At 36.0% G+C, this 16,561-nt stretch overlaps 2 protein-coding genes across 3 annotated transcripts; both read right to left on the bottom strand.

Moving 5' to 3' along the window:
• Positions 1-5,162: 5,162 nt before the first annotated feature.
• On the bottom strand, positions 5,163-6,622 carry LOC121268239. Its single transcript, XM_041172415.1, has 3 exons — positions 6,119-6,622; positions 5,783-5,827; positions 5,163-5,355 (listed from the first exon to the last, which is right to left on the bottom strand). Exons 1-3 carry the CDS (start codon positions 6,565-6,567, stop codon positions 5,298-5,300), a joined length of 552 nt encoding a protein of 183 aa, XP_041028349.1. The 5' UTR covers positions 6,568-6,622; the 3' UTR covers positions 5,163-5,297.
• Positions 6,623-7,337: 715 nt separating this feature from the next.
• Positions 7,338-14,065, bottom strand: LOC121268209 (protein HIGH CHLOROPHYLL FLUORESCENCE PHENOTYPE 173, chloroplastic). 2 transcript variants are annotated; one of them, XM_041172370.1, is made up of 13 exons: positions 13,100-14,065; positions 12,095-12,307; positions 11,536-11,740; positions 11,280-11,355; positions 11,017-11,152; positions 10,783-10,887; positions 9,239-9,319; positions 8,458-8,547; positions 8,309-8,374; positions 8,000-8,056; positions 7,845-7,922; positions 7,723-7,770; positions 7,338-7,616 (listed from the first exon to the last, which is right to left on the bottom strand). In XM_041172370.1, the coding sequence occupies exons 1-13, from the start codon at positions 13,742-13,744 to the stop codon at positions 7,545-7,547; spliced, it is 1,872 nt and encodes a 623-aa protein (XP_041028304.1). In that variant the 5' UTR covers positions 13,745-14,065; the 3' UTR covers positions 7,338-7,544. The 2 variants fall into 2 exon arrangements, with proteins under 2 accessions (XP_041028304.1, XP_041028297.1); XM_041172363.1 differs by having other exon boundaries at positions 8,000-8,098; positions 13,100-14,040.
• Positions 14,066-16,561: the final 2,496 nt, after the last annotated feature.

The raw sequence follows: 16,561 nt of genomic DNA, 5'->3' as shown, positions 1-16,561 counted from the left end.
AGTGAGAGAGGGGAGAAAGAGAGAGACGATGGGAGGGGGTTATATGGGATCTGCTTATATGAGGGCAGTTCTATTCTTCTAATCTTGGAATGTAGATGTGCTACAATGCCACTGGAGGGTGTAAATCCCCTTTGTTTACCGGATCCTATTTGAAGATATTTTAAAAGAAAAATTCTACTCATGATCCCGAGTTCTTCAGCTCAGTATCCCTACACCACACACATGTTGAGGGAAAAAAAAATAAAAACTCACATCAGCAGGTGTGTGGTGTAGAATCGCTTAGTAGAAAAACTCATTCTAAAAAAAGAGTTTTGCTACTCATCATCCTTATACAACGCATAATATTTATTTTAATTTTTTTTAATATTTGTTGGTTTTATTTATTTATTAACTAATTAAATTCTTCTACTTATCATCCATATACCACCACACATTTGGTAAGAAAAAAAATAAAAAAAAAATTATGGTGTGTGGGGTGTGGATATAATTTTTCTTAAAGAAAAGCACCTAATGTGGAGAGCCTTTATTGCTGCAAATCTGGGATGGTCGATACATCATATAGAAAAGAAAAGTCTCTCTATCTAGAAGTCGGAAACATTGCCTCATGGATTTTGAAAGGGCATCGTGAAAACATGTGACATATCCTACGGAAAGGAAAGAAAAGGTGGATCGTGCTAGTATGCTACACCATAAGTGATAGGCGGACGGATCCCTCCATTCCATCATAACTTGAAGCCGCGACCAACATCTACAACTCAAATGAAATATCGAGTAATAATCAAGATTTCGTCTCCTATTTAATAACGCAAAATGATATGATAACAACTCTATCATAATCTATTTACAACTAAGGATTAAATAATTATTTTTTCATGTCCTTTAAACTGTTGCTAGGACAATAATTTTGAATTAAAGTGAAAATAAATTATTTTTTAATAAGAAGTTGTAGATAATTTGTAGAGTAGTTGGTATTGTATTATTGTCCTTTAATAACCAACTCTCCCAAAAGATGGGATAAAGCAAAGGAAAATACTTCTTCCACAAAGAAAAGCAACCGATTTTTTTTTTTAACTTCATGGTTAAGTGTTTTTTAATTTTTTTTTCAAAATATTTAAAGGAGTTTGAAAAATATTTTAAAATAAATAAAAATTTAATTTACACTATCGGTACAATACAAGAATAACCTTTCTCGGTGACTCTGGCATTGTCTTAAAGCAAAAATGAGATAGATGGTCAAGGCTTAGAGATGGTTGAAAGCGTCTTAGAGCACTAGTATTGGATTATGCATCTACATATTTGTATAATATGACCTTAAATTAGACCGCATTGGATTATACATATTCAAGCATTTGCATAGCTATGAACAATATTTCTATAAATTTGAAGATGCACTGTTCACTCTTCAAATCTTATTTTACTATTTTTTTCTCTCTCCTCCCTCTCTCTCTCTCGACACCAACGAAAACAAATCCTCTCTCGAAACATTTCTTTCTCCTTGCTCTTTCTCTCTCTCTCTCGACACCAACGAAAAGAAATTAAAAAAAAAATTAGGGAAAAAATAAATTATTATTTTGCTCATAATCCAATGTGAGCATTTTTCTTAATATGCAAAATCAATTTTCAAAAGATATAATCTTACATATACATATAGAGAAACCAATATTGCTAGTACTCAGTCTAGATTTTATTGATTTATTGTAACTTCTTGTGATACAGACGATTAGATGTCAGAATCCACAACCCTGAATTGCCAGTGATCTCCAAACCTCAGGCAACCAGTTAATACAACCCCTTGGACATTCCCACATCTATCCGTATTGCCTGGTTATTGCAAACCCCATTGATCCCAACCTCCTAGATCGTATGTCCCATTATCATTCTCTTTGCCTCGGGAATGGTGGCGATAACTGTTCAAGAGCCGAACAATCGCAATTCTTTGCTACTTCATGCGAAAAGCTCCCCAACCACGTCACTCCATGTGTCCTGCTCCTACAATACTCTGGCGCAAACTCCCCCCAATGATAGTCGCAGTTGTGAGTATTCAAGCGCTGAATAATTATTTTTAAGAAAAATGAATAAATATGAGATCCACACTAAAAATAATAAATTTTTAATAGTGGACCATACTTTTTTTCAAAGCGACTACACGACGTTTGCACACTTCATGACTGTATATAGCATTATTCACCTCTTTATTAATCTTCTCCACCCCATAGGAATTTAGGAAACATGTTCCAGCAAAAGTCCGCCACGATAAAAAACATTTACTCATCCTACTCTAAGGCGGAGTGCTAAAAAAAAGGATTAATTACATTTTGCTTCATCGAGCTTTCACTCAATTCACAATGTACCTCCGAAACTATTAATTGCATCAAAGTAGACACTCAAACTTTCAAAACTTCTCAATCCTCTCCTTCCGTCTACCAACAACGTTAAATTTAACTGAAATTCACTACAAAGATGTAATTTTCATCTAATTTATGTACACAATGAAATTATTTGATATTCATTAACCATATATAAATTAATAAAAAAATTAATGATTAATGATATATTATTAATTGATATCATATATTATTTTATATTTTATACGGTCAATGATAATAAATTAGATAAAAATTACATCTTTGCAGTGCATAACTTATCTTTGCAATGAATGTTATGCACATGAGTAGCACGTGCAGTGAATTTTAGTTAAATTTAAAGTTGCCGGTAGACGGAATGAGAGAATTGGGAAGTTTTGAAAGTTCGAGAGTCCACTTTGATGCAATTAATAGTTTCGGAAGTACATTATAAATTGAGTGAACGTTCGAGGGGATAAAGTGTAATTAACCAAAAACAAAGTGACTTGGTGCTCTAAAAGAATAGAATTTTGATGAATATATTATGACTACCAGCAGCACTATGGAGATATTTTGAGGGTTAATTGCGAAATTAGTAATTGATTTTTATTTATTTTTTTATTTTTTTGCAATTCGAGACGTCGGTTTTCAACTTTCATAAAATTGATATGAATTTCAAGAACCTCCAATTAAGTACTTCCATTAATTCTTTAGGAAAAAAAAAAAAGTGCTTCCATTAATTTTCCATTAGAAAACTAACAGAAGGCCACATGTCAACCTTTGATTGGCTATTGTTAATTTTCTAACAAAAGATTGACGGAGGTATCTAGTTGTAAGTTTATTGAAGTTTATCAATTTTGCAAAAATTAAAAGATGAAGTCTTGAATGTGGAGTTACATTCTAGATTTTTCTGCACAAATACATTTCAACATTAATCACATTTTTCAGAGAAGGGAACATGCATCTTTTTTCTTTTCTTTTTTTCTTCTATAGCTAAGCTTCTTCAACATCTATTGGAATTTGAGAAAACCTGGAGACCAGTCCAGCTGGTCTTCCTTAATAACCAGCCCTTCAATAGTAGTCTGGCACGTAAGCATTTTATTTTAATTACCATGCATTTGCCTACACCAGAACGGATCATCAAACCATGCTTCCCTGTTTTCGCATTCTAACCCAAACCCATCCCCACCCCACTCCATCCCAACCCAAACTCATCCCCACCCCACTCATCCTCGACGGCAAAGAGCACGACGACCCAATAACATCTATAATTTGCCTTTTGGATAGACTTGTTTTATACATCACTTTTGAGATTTTTATTCTCGAAATTATAAGTAATCAATCTGTTAAATAAACCATGTTAGTACCAATATAAACCCAATAATTTCTTTTTGCCAGTTTCAATGCTTCAAACAATCAAAACCCAAATGTAAAGACAACCATAGTTTGTTTTCTTTCTTCCAAACTGAGCTAGTCGACATCACAAGCAAACCAACAAATTCAATTATAAAGTGAAAAAATCAAACCATTGGTCAGTGTAATGGACGGCAAGATCTAGCTCTGGTGGGCGACTGGAAGTGTGGTGGGTGACGGAAAATTCTCAAAGATGGTGACGGCAAGATCTCGAAGGGGTGATAGCAATTGTGGGGTCTCTGTTTGGTGGCAGCGATGGCAAGATCTCAGTGCATGGTCAGTGGCGGTGACGAGTTGTTGTGCAATGGGAAAGGATTTTGGTGGGGGAAGGATTTCAAGAAAGAGAAAATTTGGAGTTGGAGCTATTCGGCTTTGATCACCTATATTGTTGTGCATTGTCTTCATTCACCACTTTCTTACGTGTCTTATGCTTATTGGAATGATGTTTTTCTCTTGTAAACAGCAGGGCTATCTAGAAGCATTTTCCTTTGGAATTTATGTAACAAAAAAGTCAGGGTTGTCTACGTTTAGACATGCCTTATAAGTTTACATTGGGTTACCTACATTTGGACAAGCTTAGAGCATTGACATTGGTTTTTTTAAACTTTTATGTAATATGCTTCCTATACATCACACATTGGATTATTATTAGTTTGGCTTAAACTATTAATTTTTTTTTTAATATTTCCTTATAATATATAATTAATAAGACCTGGGGAATTAATAATGTCTCATATAATATTAATTTAGAATATATAAAAAGAGCTAATATAATATTATTTAGCTGAAGGATCTGTATCTCATATATTTGTTTGAGCATTGTAGCAAAAACTAACTAAATTTAGCCATCATTTTACTGATCCAATGCAAGAGTATTTTCTTCTAATTTGCATGGCATAATATCCAATATTGTTTTTAGAGTAATGCTACATTAATATCTCACTTTATGAAAATAATACTTTCCATCCTCTTTGGATCACCTTTTATTTATTTTTTTTTTTTAAAAAATAGAAATTAAAAAGTTGAAGGAAAGTGCTACCTCATGATAGCGGGATAAAAATAAGATAATGCAATGTAATAAAAATAGAGGAATGTTATGCATCATCTACTATTCACTCTCACACCCTACACGTATAGCTTTTTTATAGGGTGTGGGAGTATTTTTTATAGGGTGTGAGTGTTTTTTATAGGGTGTGGGGTGTGAGATGGTAAATAATGATTGATGAAAAAAAATTTTCATAAAAATAATATTGTAAAGGTATCATCCACTATCAATGACTTCTTATGCAATATATGGAATGACAATGAGATTGGTGCCTTTGAGATTTTTTGAGGATACAACTACTAATTAAGGTTTCTAAATTAACAATGGTAAGAATAGATTAAAAAAAAAATGTAAAACAATGGTGCTTGAAAATCTGATCCATACTGCATTAATCTGATCACTGGGGAAAAAGATTAACCTATCCATGCATGCAATTTAATTGATGAGTAAGGAAAACACATCAAAATTCAACTAAAACTTCATATACAACTAATTAATTAAGGCCCATCATCACCATCTCCAATTAAGTTACAAATATCCGAGCACTCCACCAAACTGCATGCACACAACACATTTTACAATTAGACTAATTGTTAAAACTAGATTGTCATGTATTAATGGAAAATTCACTTAAAATATGGAACATCAGCTGGTGTGTTGTGAATGATAACACTAAATGGTGTGTTGTGAATGATAACACTAAAGATGAAGAAAAACATCTCTCTTTCTCACAATCACTAAGAACAGATCATTCATGACATCGACCCTGTCCCGGAAAATTTTGAAAGCATATATATATGACCAGTTTGATAATGCCCTTCTTTACAACCCCACTAAGTTTTGATCAAATTCCTTTTTCATTTTTTCCCTTGAAGCTTTCTAGATTTACTTGGGCTTCCCAGGGTATGGATGATCAGTACATATAAAGGTACCATCCGCCATTGGTAATAATGGTACTGAAGGTTAAGATTAGAACAGTTACCAGTATTGACGGCTTCGAAACCCTTGCTTGAAGACAACTAGAGGTCTGCAGAGAAATTACAGATGGTCAGAGTTCATAGCATTCTTGCTATGATGCAAGATTTTGAATACAGTACATACATACATACAGGCACAACTTCCTCTTATGTTTCTATACAAAACTAGGATGAGAAACAAAATATTCCAATTAAATTATGTGATTTTTTTTTTTTTTTTTTTTTTTTTTTTTTTTTTTTTTTTTTTTTTTTTATCAATGCCCACATATCAATGATCTGTGTCTTCCCATGGAAAAATCATATGCACACACACATATACATATATTGTGGTAAAGTTGTACCTCCTGACATTAAGAGGACCTTCACCAGGGGAGCCTTCACCACCCCGGATGCAAGTGGTGACACACTTTATAGTACAAGACTCGGCTTTCCTTGACTTAGGCCTTTGTATCCTGGCTCTCTTGCAATCCTTAGGCGATGCACACTCACCCGAAAGTGTCTGTGGTATATTGGATAAAGTCTCCGGTTGTGGGGGTGCCTCAATTGCTGCTGCTCCCACTGCCGCCGAAGATATCACTGCAGCAGCTGCAAGCAAGCCGGTTAGTGCCAGTTTACAGCGGCTGAGAAGATTCTTGCTGATGCTGCTACTGCTGCTGCTGCTAGTACTAGGGTTCCTTTTGATGATACTAGAAGCATAACTGTTGATATTGCAGTACTTAACTCCTCCAAGATATATTGATGTTCTATGAAGGAATGTTGATGGTGGAGTTGGGCCCTGAGTTATTAGCATTCTGCTGCATTACAATCAAAAGGGAGTTCCTTATCTTTATCTGACATAATGCTTATCTTTTTGCTTGGACTGACATAATGCTTGCGGTCCTAAGGTCAACCCGGGTGCATTCTGATCATCTAATACATCTATGTGTCAGCTTTGGTGGCCTCCATATTGAGGGTGTGGCTTAGTATCCATGGTCCAGCACACATACGATCAATGAAGACCCACTTCAGTGGGCATGAGATTTTAAGGTGCCTAATCAGCCACGTAGTTGAAAAGAAAATGGAAGGCAGTGTTTCCTCTCTTGTGACCAAGGTGTGTGCGTATATGACATTGGTTGCATTGTTGAAAATGGATGTATCAGATTCAGAGAGGGTGCTAGCTTCTGAGGACGTGGACTCATTGTTACTAGACCTTGTTGTCGACTAGGCTCTAAGTGAATCGAGTAAAGCTACATACAATTGTGGAATGTGCAAATACTGTGCAGTCACTTTGAAAAAGAGTAAGGTCCACTATTAAAAAAATTAATTTCTTTTCATGTGAATCCCATATTTATTCTTTTTTTTTTCAAAATGATTACACGGTATTTGCGCATTCATGACTAAAACTATCATTTCTCTTTTGGAGAAAGTCATATAATGCATGCTTCAAGGACTTTTGAGGTTAAATAGTGCTTGGAACACTTGATGACTTGCTCAAGTGAAGGCTCATCCCCATACAATCATGGTTGTGAACGATAATCTTATCCTGCAGAAGTGATGCTTTTAATAAGCAAGTCATACTCATTTTCTGGAGAATATTCAGGTGTTCCTGGCCATTTACATTATTGTACTTGTACAAGTGGATTTACAAAAAGAATACATACATGATCTACAGTAGGATAGTTGTATATATAGTTGATCAGAAAAGGTGAAAATATATGCTTCTTTGAGAACGTTACAAAGACAACTATATCGAGGAAAACATATCAAACAAGGGGACTAAAAGGATGATCAAGTGTTCTTCTCTAAAACGGATAGTGCTGGTGTCAAATAGTTATTTGCTTTGTCGGGCAAATGCGCTACCTGCACAAATGTCAGAAATATATACAGCCTTAGTTTCTGTCATCACCAAAAATGCCTAAAGACAAAGATTCATATTGTTTTTCAACGTGTTTTGATCTTCACTCACCAGTTCATAGAGCTCCCTCCCTTGCTCAGCAACATATTCATAACATACCTGGACACATTGAAAAATCATCTTAGATACATCCAACTTGAACTAACCTCAAAACCAAATAGTGATACACCCACATCGAAGCTCTTGTTTCTTGCAGTTGAATCGTGCAGTGCCTTCACACATATATCAGCCACATCGGCACAGCTGATGCCCTGAGAAAGAGACAGCCATTAAAAATGCATGTGGTTTCATTTGTGCCATTATGACTCAGAGGATAAATCACCCTCACCTGAGAAATTCTGTTTCCTTGATCGAATATGAGTGCACGTTGACCACCAGGCTCCTCCTGCAGGTGTGCAAATACTAATAATGTTGGTGGTAAAATTATCTATGAAGAAAAATCTCAGTATTATATGACTTCAGGATAGAAATGACAAATGAGCATCATAAAAACAAAGTCACAAATAAATCGAGTAGCTCTCCATATGGACTTGTCCATACTTCCCACACAACCTCTATAGTTTATCCACATTAAATGGATTCTGAAGATTATTTGATAAAGTCATTTAAGTTCTTGGAAAGAAATTTACGGCTCTACCTTTAGGGGACCAGGACGAATAATTGTATATCCAAGGCCAGATATTCTCAATGATTCTTCTCCAGCCTGGGGAAGTCATGTGAACAAAGATAAAAATTAAAAGAATATGTTAAAGTATCAAAAGAAACGAAAGAAAAGAATGAACTAACCCTCTTAGCTTTAAGAACTTGCTCCCTTCTGGTAGGTTCTATTCCTAATCCTGTGCATGAAACTAGGACAAAGTCTGTTTCTTGCCCAGCCTGCAATACATCAGTTATCAGATTAAAAAACTGAAAATATATCTATAAGTCATTCTCCCAATATGAAGCTAGCACAGGAAGTTATGTGAAGTATTTATTATCATGTTACTGACACATCTTTTACCCTCTGTTCCTTCTGTTTTATTGATTTTCACTTTTTCCCTTGATACATGATTTTTATTGCAATTGCAGTGACATCTGGCAAGAAGTGAACTTCTACATTTCTAGATGATTAATCAGTGAACAATAATCATGAGTTGACTTGCTTCAAAAGTCATCAAACTAGGTTGACTAGGTTCATGAAAAGATAGCTTTAATCAATGAAAATATGGTCTTGTAAGCACTAATAACTAAAGGTAAAATGAAATTTCATGTCATGCATTTTCAACTACAACTAAACTTTGCCATCTGTGCTTCCAGTCAGTTTGAGAAGAAGGGGTTTTATAGCCATATATTCAGAAGTACATTGAATTTTTGTGTCATGCTCAATTCTTAAAATAATTAAACATATACATTTTCCTTCAAGCAAGATTGAAGAAATTAAAAGAATGTCATCTGTAAAGGTGAAAGTTTCAACACATAACTTTGCAATGATTTCGATGGATGGTACAACATAATGAAAAGTATGGAAGCAAGAATAAATCTTATGTTATGCAATAATTTAATATTAAAAAAATATGAAAGCACCTACAGGCAAGGCTTTTATATATTCTAATTTAAGCTTAAAGCTTCTAAGGTCTTGCTTCACTGCTGTAGGTCCTTCAACAGGTCTCTGCAACAAGAATAATGAACTGAATCAGTTGTGAAAGCCAAATATATTCATTACAAAGGTACCCTATATGATTGGAAGTCAATATACCAAAATGCATGACTTGTACTACACCATAAGAGGGAAAAAGATGAAAGGAATTAAACAGCGTAGGTTGTGGTGCTCTTCTCCATCGGATAAATACAGTGACCGCACTATATAGCTGGTTCAATTAATGGGTATTTGAGGAAGATATAAAAGACAAACTATCGTATTGCTGCTGAAACTATAAACAGAGAAGAGAGAGCCTACTGCAATGATGCACAAGAATACATGATGAATTCAAGGAAAAACAATATGCATTCGACGATATAAAAAATTTGTAACACCTTTTTAGAATCTTAGCACATCTTACTGGGATGAAAAACTACTAACTTAAGACTCGTAAAGAAGAAAATATATTGATTTGATTGGAAATGATGAAGGTTGAGTAACCCATCATGGAGAAAGGAAGCTAAATATTGTGCGAATATGGAATGCGAGGATTGTGCATGTCGTGCTAATCAATATGGACAAAAAGCTCCCATTGCAACTGATTCTTTTGAGAGATTTCACAAATATGGCTAACACATCCTCAGCTCATGACAAATGGTATAAGCGCCAGTTTAATAACTCCATGTGGCTCAGGGTGCACACAAGGCAGATTCACTTGAAGAGGAGAAGATAGAGGGAAAAAACAGTGTGGTGTCATTTTGACATGGTTTATGGTGATTCTGCAATGGGGATTACCATGTAGTATCATTTTCACGACAGTTATAGATTAGGCTTAGAAAGTTGTCTATGTTCCAGGCCGTTTACAATCCTTTAGTCTTGTTATGATGTTACTAGCTAGTAAACCATTTCTTAGCTAATTTAGTATTAGTTAACTCATGAATGTCCAAAAAATATGACGGAATTAAAAACTGAGAATAAAAAGAAAAAGGAAAGAAACATGTATGCAGAAGTGAAAAGGTAAAAAGTTGCAACAAAGAAAAACTACAAAGTTAATTGATAGAGTTCCTTCATAGATAATCAACACAAGCATATATTTTTAAGAAGCCACCTTGTTCATGCCAAAACAGCTTGGAATATCACCATGAAGAAGAGTGTACTGTGACCTATCATATTATAGAAAGTATGTGCCTAGAGAGAGAAAGATAGTGCATATTCACATTGCCATTCCCTGATCATTATGACAAGCTTTGTCAAGTTCTCGTTTCCCCCAAGCTTTATCTTTACATTAAAGCACTATACTAAGTTCAATCAATCAAAGATCAGTCATGATAGTAAAAGAATGGACTCAACAAGTATGCAAAATATTTTTTTTACAACACTGGCGGTATAGCACGTAGAAGTCCTAGTCTAATGTGAAAAGCCATGAACAGAGTGGAAGGCAACAAAACATAACCAAATTCCTTTCCATTAGATCAATCAGAAAATCAACAAACCTGTCTTCTAGGCTCAAATCGAATAGTCAACGTATGTACAAGAAATGGGTCTAGTGGTGGATCATCTGGTTTCACTGGGCGGAAGGATGAAAATGGTACTCTCGCCTGTCAATTATGTGGAAAGACATGGAGACTAAATCAAGAATTTTCAAAATGCTAATAAAAGTGTTGGAAGACAGTTGAGTGATATGAAAAGAAACAATATTTGTTACGTAAAACCAACAAGTTCCTTACCCTACAAAATCCTACTTTCGTAGTAAATCTAGCAAAATACAATTTGCTTTGGGTTGTGTCTGCTGAAGGACCAGCTTCAAGAATTAAAATATAAGATCTTCCATTTCCACCAACAGAGAGAACAAGGCCCTCATACCTACACATTAGCAGTTTGAATCTTTGATTATGGAACTAAATCCTTTATACTTGAGGTATTAGTTGTAAAAAAATATGGTAGCCAACAGACAGAGCCAGCTTGGATTGAGATTACAAGTATCTTGTACCTGTCAAGGGTGCGACCCAAACGAAGTGAAAGCCTTTTTGAAAGTTCAACATACCCTCCTCTGGTAAAAACGTATCCTATAGTAATAACAAAATCAAACTGAGAGTAAATACTCATTTTTTTTCCCACCACCCCCTTTGTAGCACTTGAAACTAATGTGAAAATTTGAGAAATAATTACAGCAACCAAGAGCCAATCTACGTTCTAATTACTCCAAACTGGACATTTTTCATGGTTCACCTAATGTCCACTTTTACCTGAGAAGATGGCTTCTCCAGTCTCAGTGTACTCAAATTTAGCATCCATTCCTCCATCATACTTTGCAGCAATTACATCCTGGAAATACGTTCCCTGACGGGTTTCCCACCCATTCAATGAATCAGCAGATTTAAACTTTGCAAGAAGAAGCTTGCTTTTGCTGCTCTTCCCTGCTCGTAGTTGTGCTAGTTTATTGTTGTAGTCCTGTAATTTGTATCAGATATGAAGTTTGCCAAAGAAATTTCATAATAGGGAACATACATGCTGGATTATATAAAATTTGAACAAACTGGCAGCATTTAGACATCACCATAGTAACAACAAAAGTGAATGCCTTAATTTTGCACACAAGTCAACAAAAACGGGTAGACGTTTTTGTGCTGTAAGGAAATATGATGAACACCTGCAATACTAGAGCCTTATGTTTTGTGCATGCACCCCATATCTAGAGCAAAACTGTCTGAAGCAGTCAATTTGTGAGGAACTACTCCAGTGTGTGCCACATGCGTACAGAGTTTCCAGAGCAGGTAAGAGAGATGATTCAGGATAAGGCCTAACCTGAAATGCTTTGGTGAGGTTATATACTCCTCGGTGATCAACTCTGAAGAGATCCCCTGAGATGGTAGAACGAGCAGTTGCGCAATAGATTATTTTGTTACAACCTTCCACCACAGACTTGAGTGTGTCAGGATCACCTACATCCCCAATCACCACTTCTACTGACCTAGGAAGCATGCTGACCACTTCCTCATCAGCCTTCCTCACTAAAGCCTGATGATCATGAATAAGAAACATAAAAGCAAAAAATGGCTTAAAACAATTTTGAGGAACTTCTATCTCCTGGGAACCTTTCTACTGCTATAATGAGATAAATAATGGAATATTTTTTGCAACTTGAATCAGCTTATACTATATTGTTCACTAGGTTCACATCAATACAATGTTGCGACACTCGGTTCACCTCAATACACCAGATTTTCAACTGGTGAATAAAAGGATCTGTAAATGTATGACAGTTACTATATTCTAGTCCATTGGGTAGGTAAGTCAAAAAAATCCTGGAAATTGCAGAAGCCTGTCACATACACCCTAACAGACAGCAATGAAAGCTAAGATAAGAGAGATAAATTAACCCAGTTGTGAGACAGAGCAATTATTTGAATTTAAAATTTAGTATATAGGTTGAACAAGTTCATTCTATGCATTGTCAAATCATACGCTACAATCAGAATTTATGGGTAAAACATCAGCTTAAAGTGAGTGCCATACAGCCAAACCTAGTGAAAAGAGAGATACTAAAACAACGACATTTCCTAGCAGGTAATGATTTTGATTTGAGTATGACTGAACCGGATGATTATAGAAATTATCAACTCAACCCTATTCAAATTTTATATCAATTATCATTGCTTTTTTTTTTTTTTTTTTTTTACACCACTAGCACAATAAAACCAAATCGAAATTTTTTACACCATTTACATTACATAACGTATGGAGGTCATGAAAAGCAGGAGTATATAGTTGGATAAAATAAAAGAAAGTGGAGAGAAAGCAAAGTAAAACCTTGACAGTGTAACCTCTGAGCATGAGCTTGCGGACAACAATACGACCAATCCGGCTGGTGGCCCCGACAACGAGCACAGTGGTATTCTGAGCTCCAGGAATGGCGAACTCACACATGGGTCCTTCCCTGATTAGGAGGGCATCCAGGGCTTCCCTGTCATCAGCTCGAGTTGTCCTTGAGATCTGCCCCAATCCTGAGAACTTCCTCCACACCTCATCAAACAACTGACGCGATTTCCGCCCCAATCCTACCGGGTTCACATCATCCAAACTTAATGAAACGGAAGGCTGCTGCTGCTGCTCTTGCTTCTGTATTGATTGAGTCTCATCAACATTAATACTGTCATCCTTGGCAGAAGAGGTAACAACTTTTTCATCCTTGGTTTTGGTTCTGTTCTTGTTGTCTTTGCCAGGAGGAGAGGCAGTGGCTCTGGGGACTAGGAACTGATAGCCACGGTGGTTGTTCTGGGCACAGATGCTGCCGGTGGACCTGGTGTTGATGCAGTAGCAGGAACTGGACTTCGGGAGAGAGATGGTACCAAGAAAATGGGATGAGGGTCTCTTGTGGTTATCATGGTAAAGGTATGTATTGGTGTTGCTAAAACTGGCAGTGGCAGGGGTTGTAGCTGCTGCAGTTGCGTTCATGGTGTTGCTATTGCTGCATCTGACGTTAACAAACTCTCATGTCTCAACCGGAATGTCTTTTAAGTATAAACCAAAACAATTTAAAAAAAAAAAAAAAAAAAAAACTGATAACTTTCGAGTGGATAATTCACGAGGAAAGTCTCTCTCTTGTTCTTTTCTTTTGGGATTTAATAGGACTTGAGGAAAGAAGAGAAAAGAATGGTAGGCGTTCGAAAGAAAGATCAGAATTAGAGAGAGGAAGACAAAGGGTGGAAGATGGAATGTCGACCACATAACGTGATTTGTGGTTTCAAACAGAGAGAGAGAGAGAAAAGAGAGACGACACTGAGCCACGTAGAGTACTCACTTTCCTCTGATACATGTGTATGGATAATAGTATTTAGCCCCGTCATTTTGTTTGCTCCTATATTATATTATATTATATTTATTTATCTAATGAGCAAAGAAGTGATTACTAATAAATTTATATATTGGAATTAGAACTAAGGTCCCTCTTACAATGCTTTGGTAAGAAAGTATTTTCTACAATAGTGGGACCACCGAAAAATTGTCCGGAAGGATGTCTCGAACAGTGCATTTTATTTATTTTATTTTTTATTTTATATATTTTTTTAATCATCATAAAATTTTTTTAAAAAAATAAAAAATTTACAATATTTTTAAAAAATATTTTCTTAATCATTAAGTTAAAAATATAAAAAAAATGTTTTGAGAGAAATGTTTGGGACTTATTTTCAAGATCCTTTCTCTTTCTTCAAAGATTAACAATTATGGAAAAATGGCTGCCACAAGGATGCACAACTACATTTATCTATAATAAAAGAACGTGTTTAGACCCATTATGTAGGAATTTATATAATGTCTTGGACCAAAATGCTTCTCTACAGATAGCATGTTGGATTGAAATACCCTTACTGCAGCCGGTGATATGACCAAAATGCCCTGCAAGAGACCCAAGTTAGGCTAGAATGCCCTTGCCACATATCCGAACTGACTAAAATATCTTTACAATAAATCGAATTAGATAGAAACAACATTGATCCAAATCAAACCAGCCGATGAAAACCCAGAAATCTAGAACTAGCTTCATCTTTATCTTCTCGCGCACTCCCACTTTCCATCTACTCTCTTCTTGTTCTTCATTCTTATGTTCTTTCTCTTCTCCTTTTGCTTCAAACTTCTTCTTCTCCAAAGAATTTGCATAGCTATGTTTGTTTGTCGACCATGGCGTGACCCACGACAAAGATGGATGACTGCATAGACATGATTGGATCTGACCACGGTGTGACCCACGACCACGGTAGAGATGGAAATATAGAGAAACCAGAAATATCTTTACTTTCACACTAATGACCCACGATGCTACCATTGCTGAGAGTATTTCTTGTAAGTATTTTGGTCGTCACCTTCATGATTATGGGACGGAGTGTTCTTTTTTTTTTTTTTTTTTTTTTTTTTTTTTTTTTTTTGTATTCGGTTTGATAGTTTTGAGATGGAGATCTTTGGTTTTGGCATTGTCGTTGTCGTGGTTCTGAGATGGGGTTTGAGCATTCTGCTGGGATGCGAACAAAGTGCTCACCCCCTAATGAGATGTTGTTACTCACCATGTAATCCAACCAATTTGATCGGAGGTTGGATACTGCGGCAATCTAGTATGCTTTACATGCCCAGAAGCCGAGCTCCCATATTATCCGACCAACTTGATCAAAGGTCAGATACTTATGGAGATCGGGTATGCTTTATATGATCGGGAGCCAAGCTCCCACATAAGCATTAGATTTATTGGAACTAGTACAATTGCCCTGAGCTCCCACAACCATCAGGCACAATGCATGTATTACGAGCGCTTTTGCACATTTCATTTATATATTTTTTTAATACTCGCCCTTAGAGGAGCATTTCTTGCAGAGCTGCTATAATTTTCCAAGCTCCCACGAGGGTTAAATACTTTTGCTTGCTCTCCGAATTTTGAGCACTTTCCATCAACCAGGGTGCAAGCACTTGCCTTGTTGGGGCACGAGCTAAAGTGTCTTCCTCGTCCCTGGAGATAAGCACTTATTCAATATTATCACTTGCCTGGGGTTTGGGCGCTTCACTCACCCTTTAGGATAAGAGCTTTGGGAGCTAGATGTTGTTGGTCAACATAGTGCTTGCCTCATGATGAGGCGAGCACTTTTGCTCGTCCCGAGGGACAAGTGCATTACTCGCCCTGGCGAGCAAGTACATTTTTCCATCCTACCACATTTTTCCATCTTACTTTCATTTTTCCATCTGATGATCATTTTCTATCCTACCTTCATTTTTCTATCCTAGATTCATTTTCAATATGAGCTTCGTTTTCCGTCTTAGGTTCATTTTTTGGTCCTAGGAACAATTTTCAAATCAAGGATCATTTTTCGCCCTTACCTTCATTTCTCCATCCGACCATCATTTTTCTATCCTAGGTTCATTTTCAATCCAAGCTTCTTTTTTCCGTCTTACCATACTTTTCCATCTGAAGTTCATTTTTCCTTCCTAGAATCATTTTTCCTCTCTACCTTCATTTTGTTGTCCTACATTCATTTTCCATCCGATTGTCATTATACCAACCTTGGCTCTTTTTGTATCCTAATGTCATTTTTCCATCTGAGTTTATTTTCCCATCCTACCTTCATTTTTCATCCATGTTACATTTTCCCGTCCTACTTTCATTCTTCGATCTTATCATTATTTTTCTGTCCGAGCTTTGTTTTTCCATCCTACAGTAATTTTTGTCCTTTGGGTAATGTTTTCATTCTACCTTCATTTTTCTATCATTGGATCGTGTTTTCGTCCTAC

This window comes from Juglans microcarpa x Juglans regia, chromosome 1D (assembly GCF_004785595.1).
Source record: "Juglans microcarpa x Juglans regia isolate MS1-56 chromosome 1D, Jm3101_v1.0, whole genome shotgun sequence".
NCBI lineage: Eukaryota > Viridiplantae > Streptophyta > Magnoliopsida > Fagales > Juglandaceae > Juglans > Juglans microcarpa x Juglans regia.
This window is presented reverse-complemented; position numbering and strand designations above follow the sequence as displayed.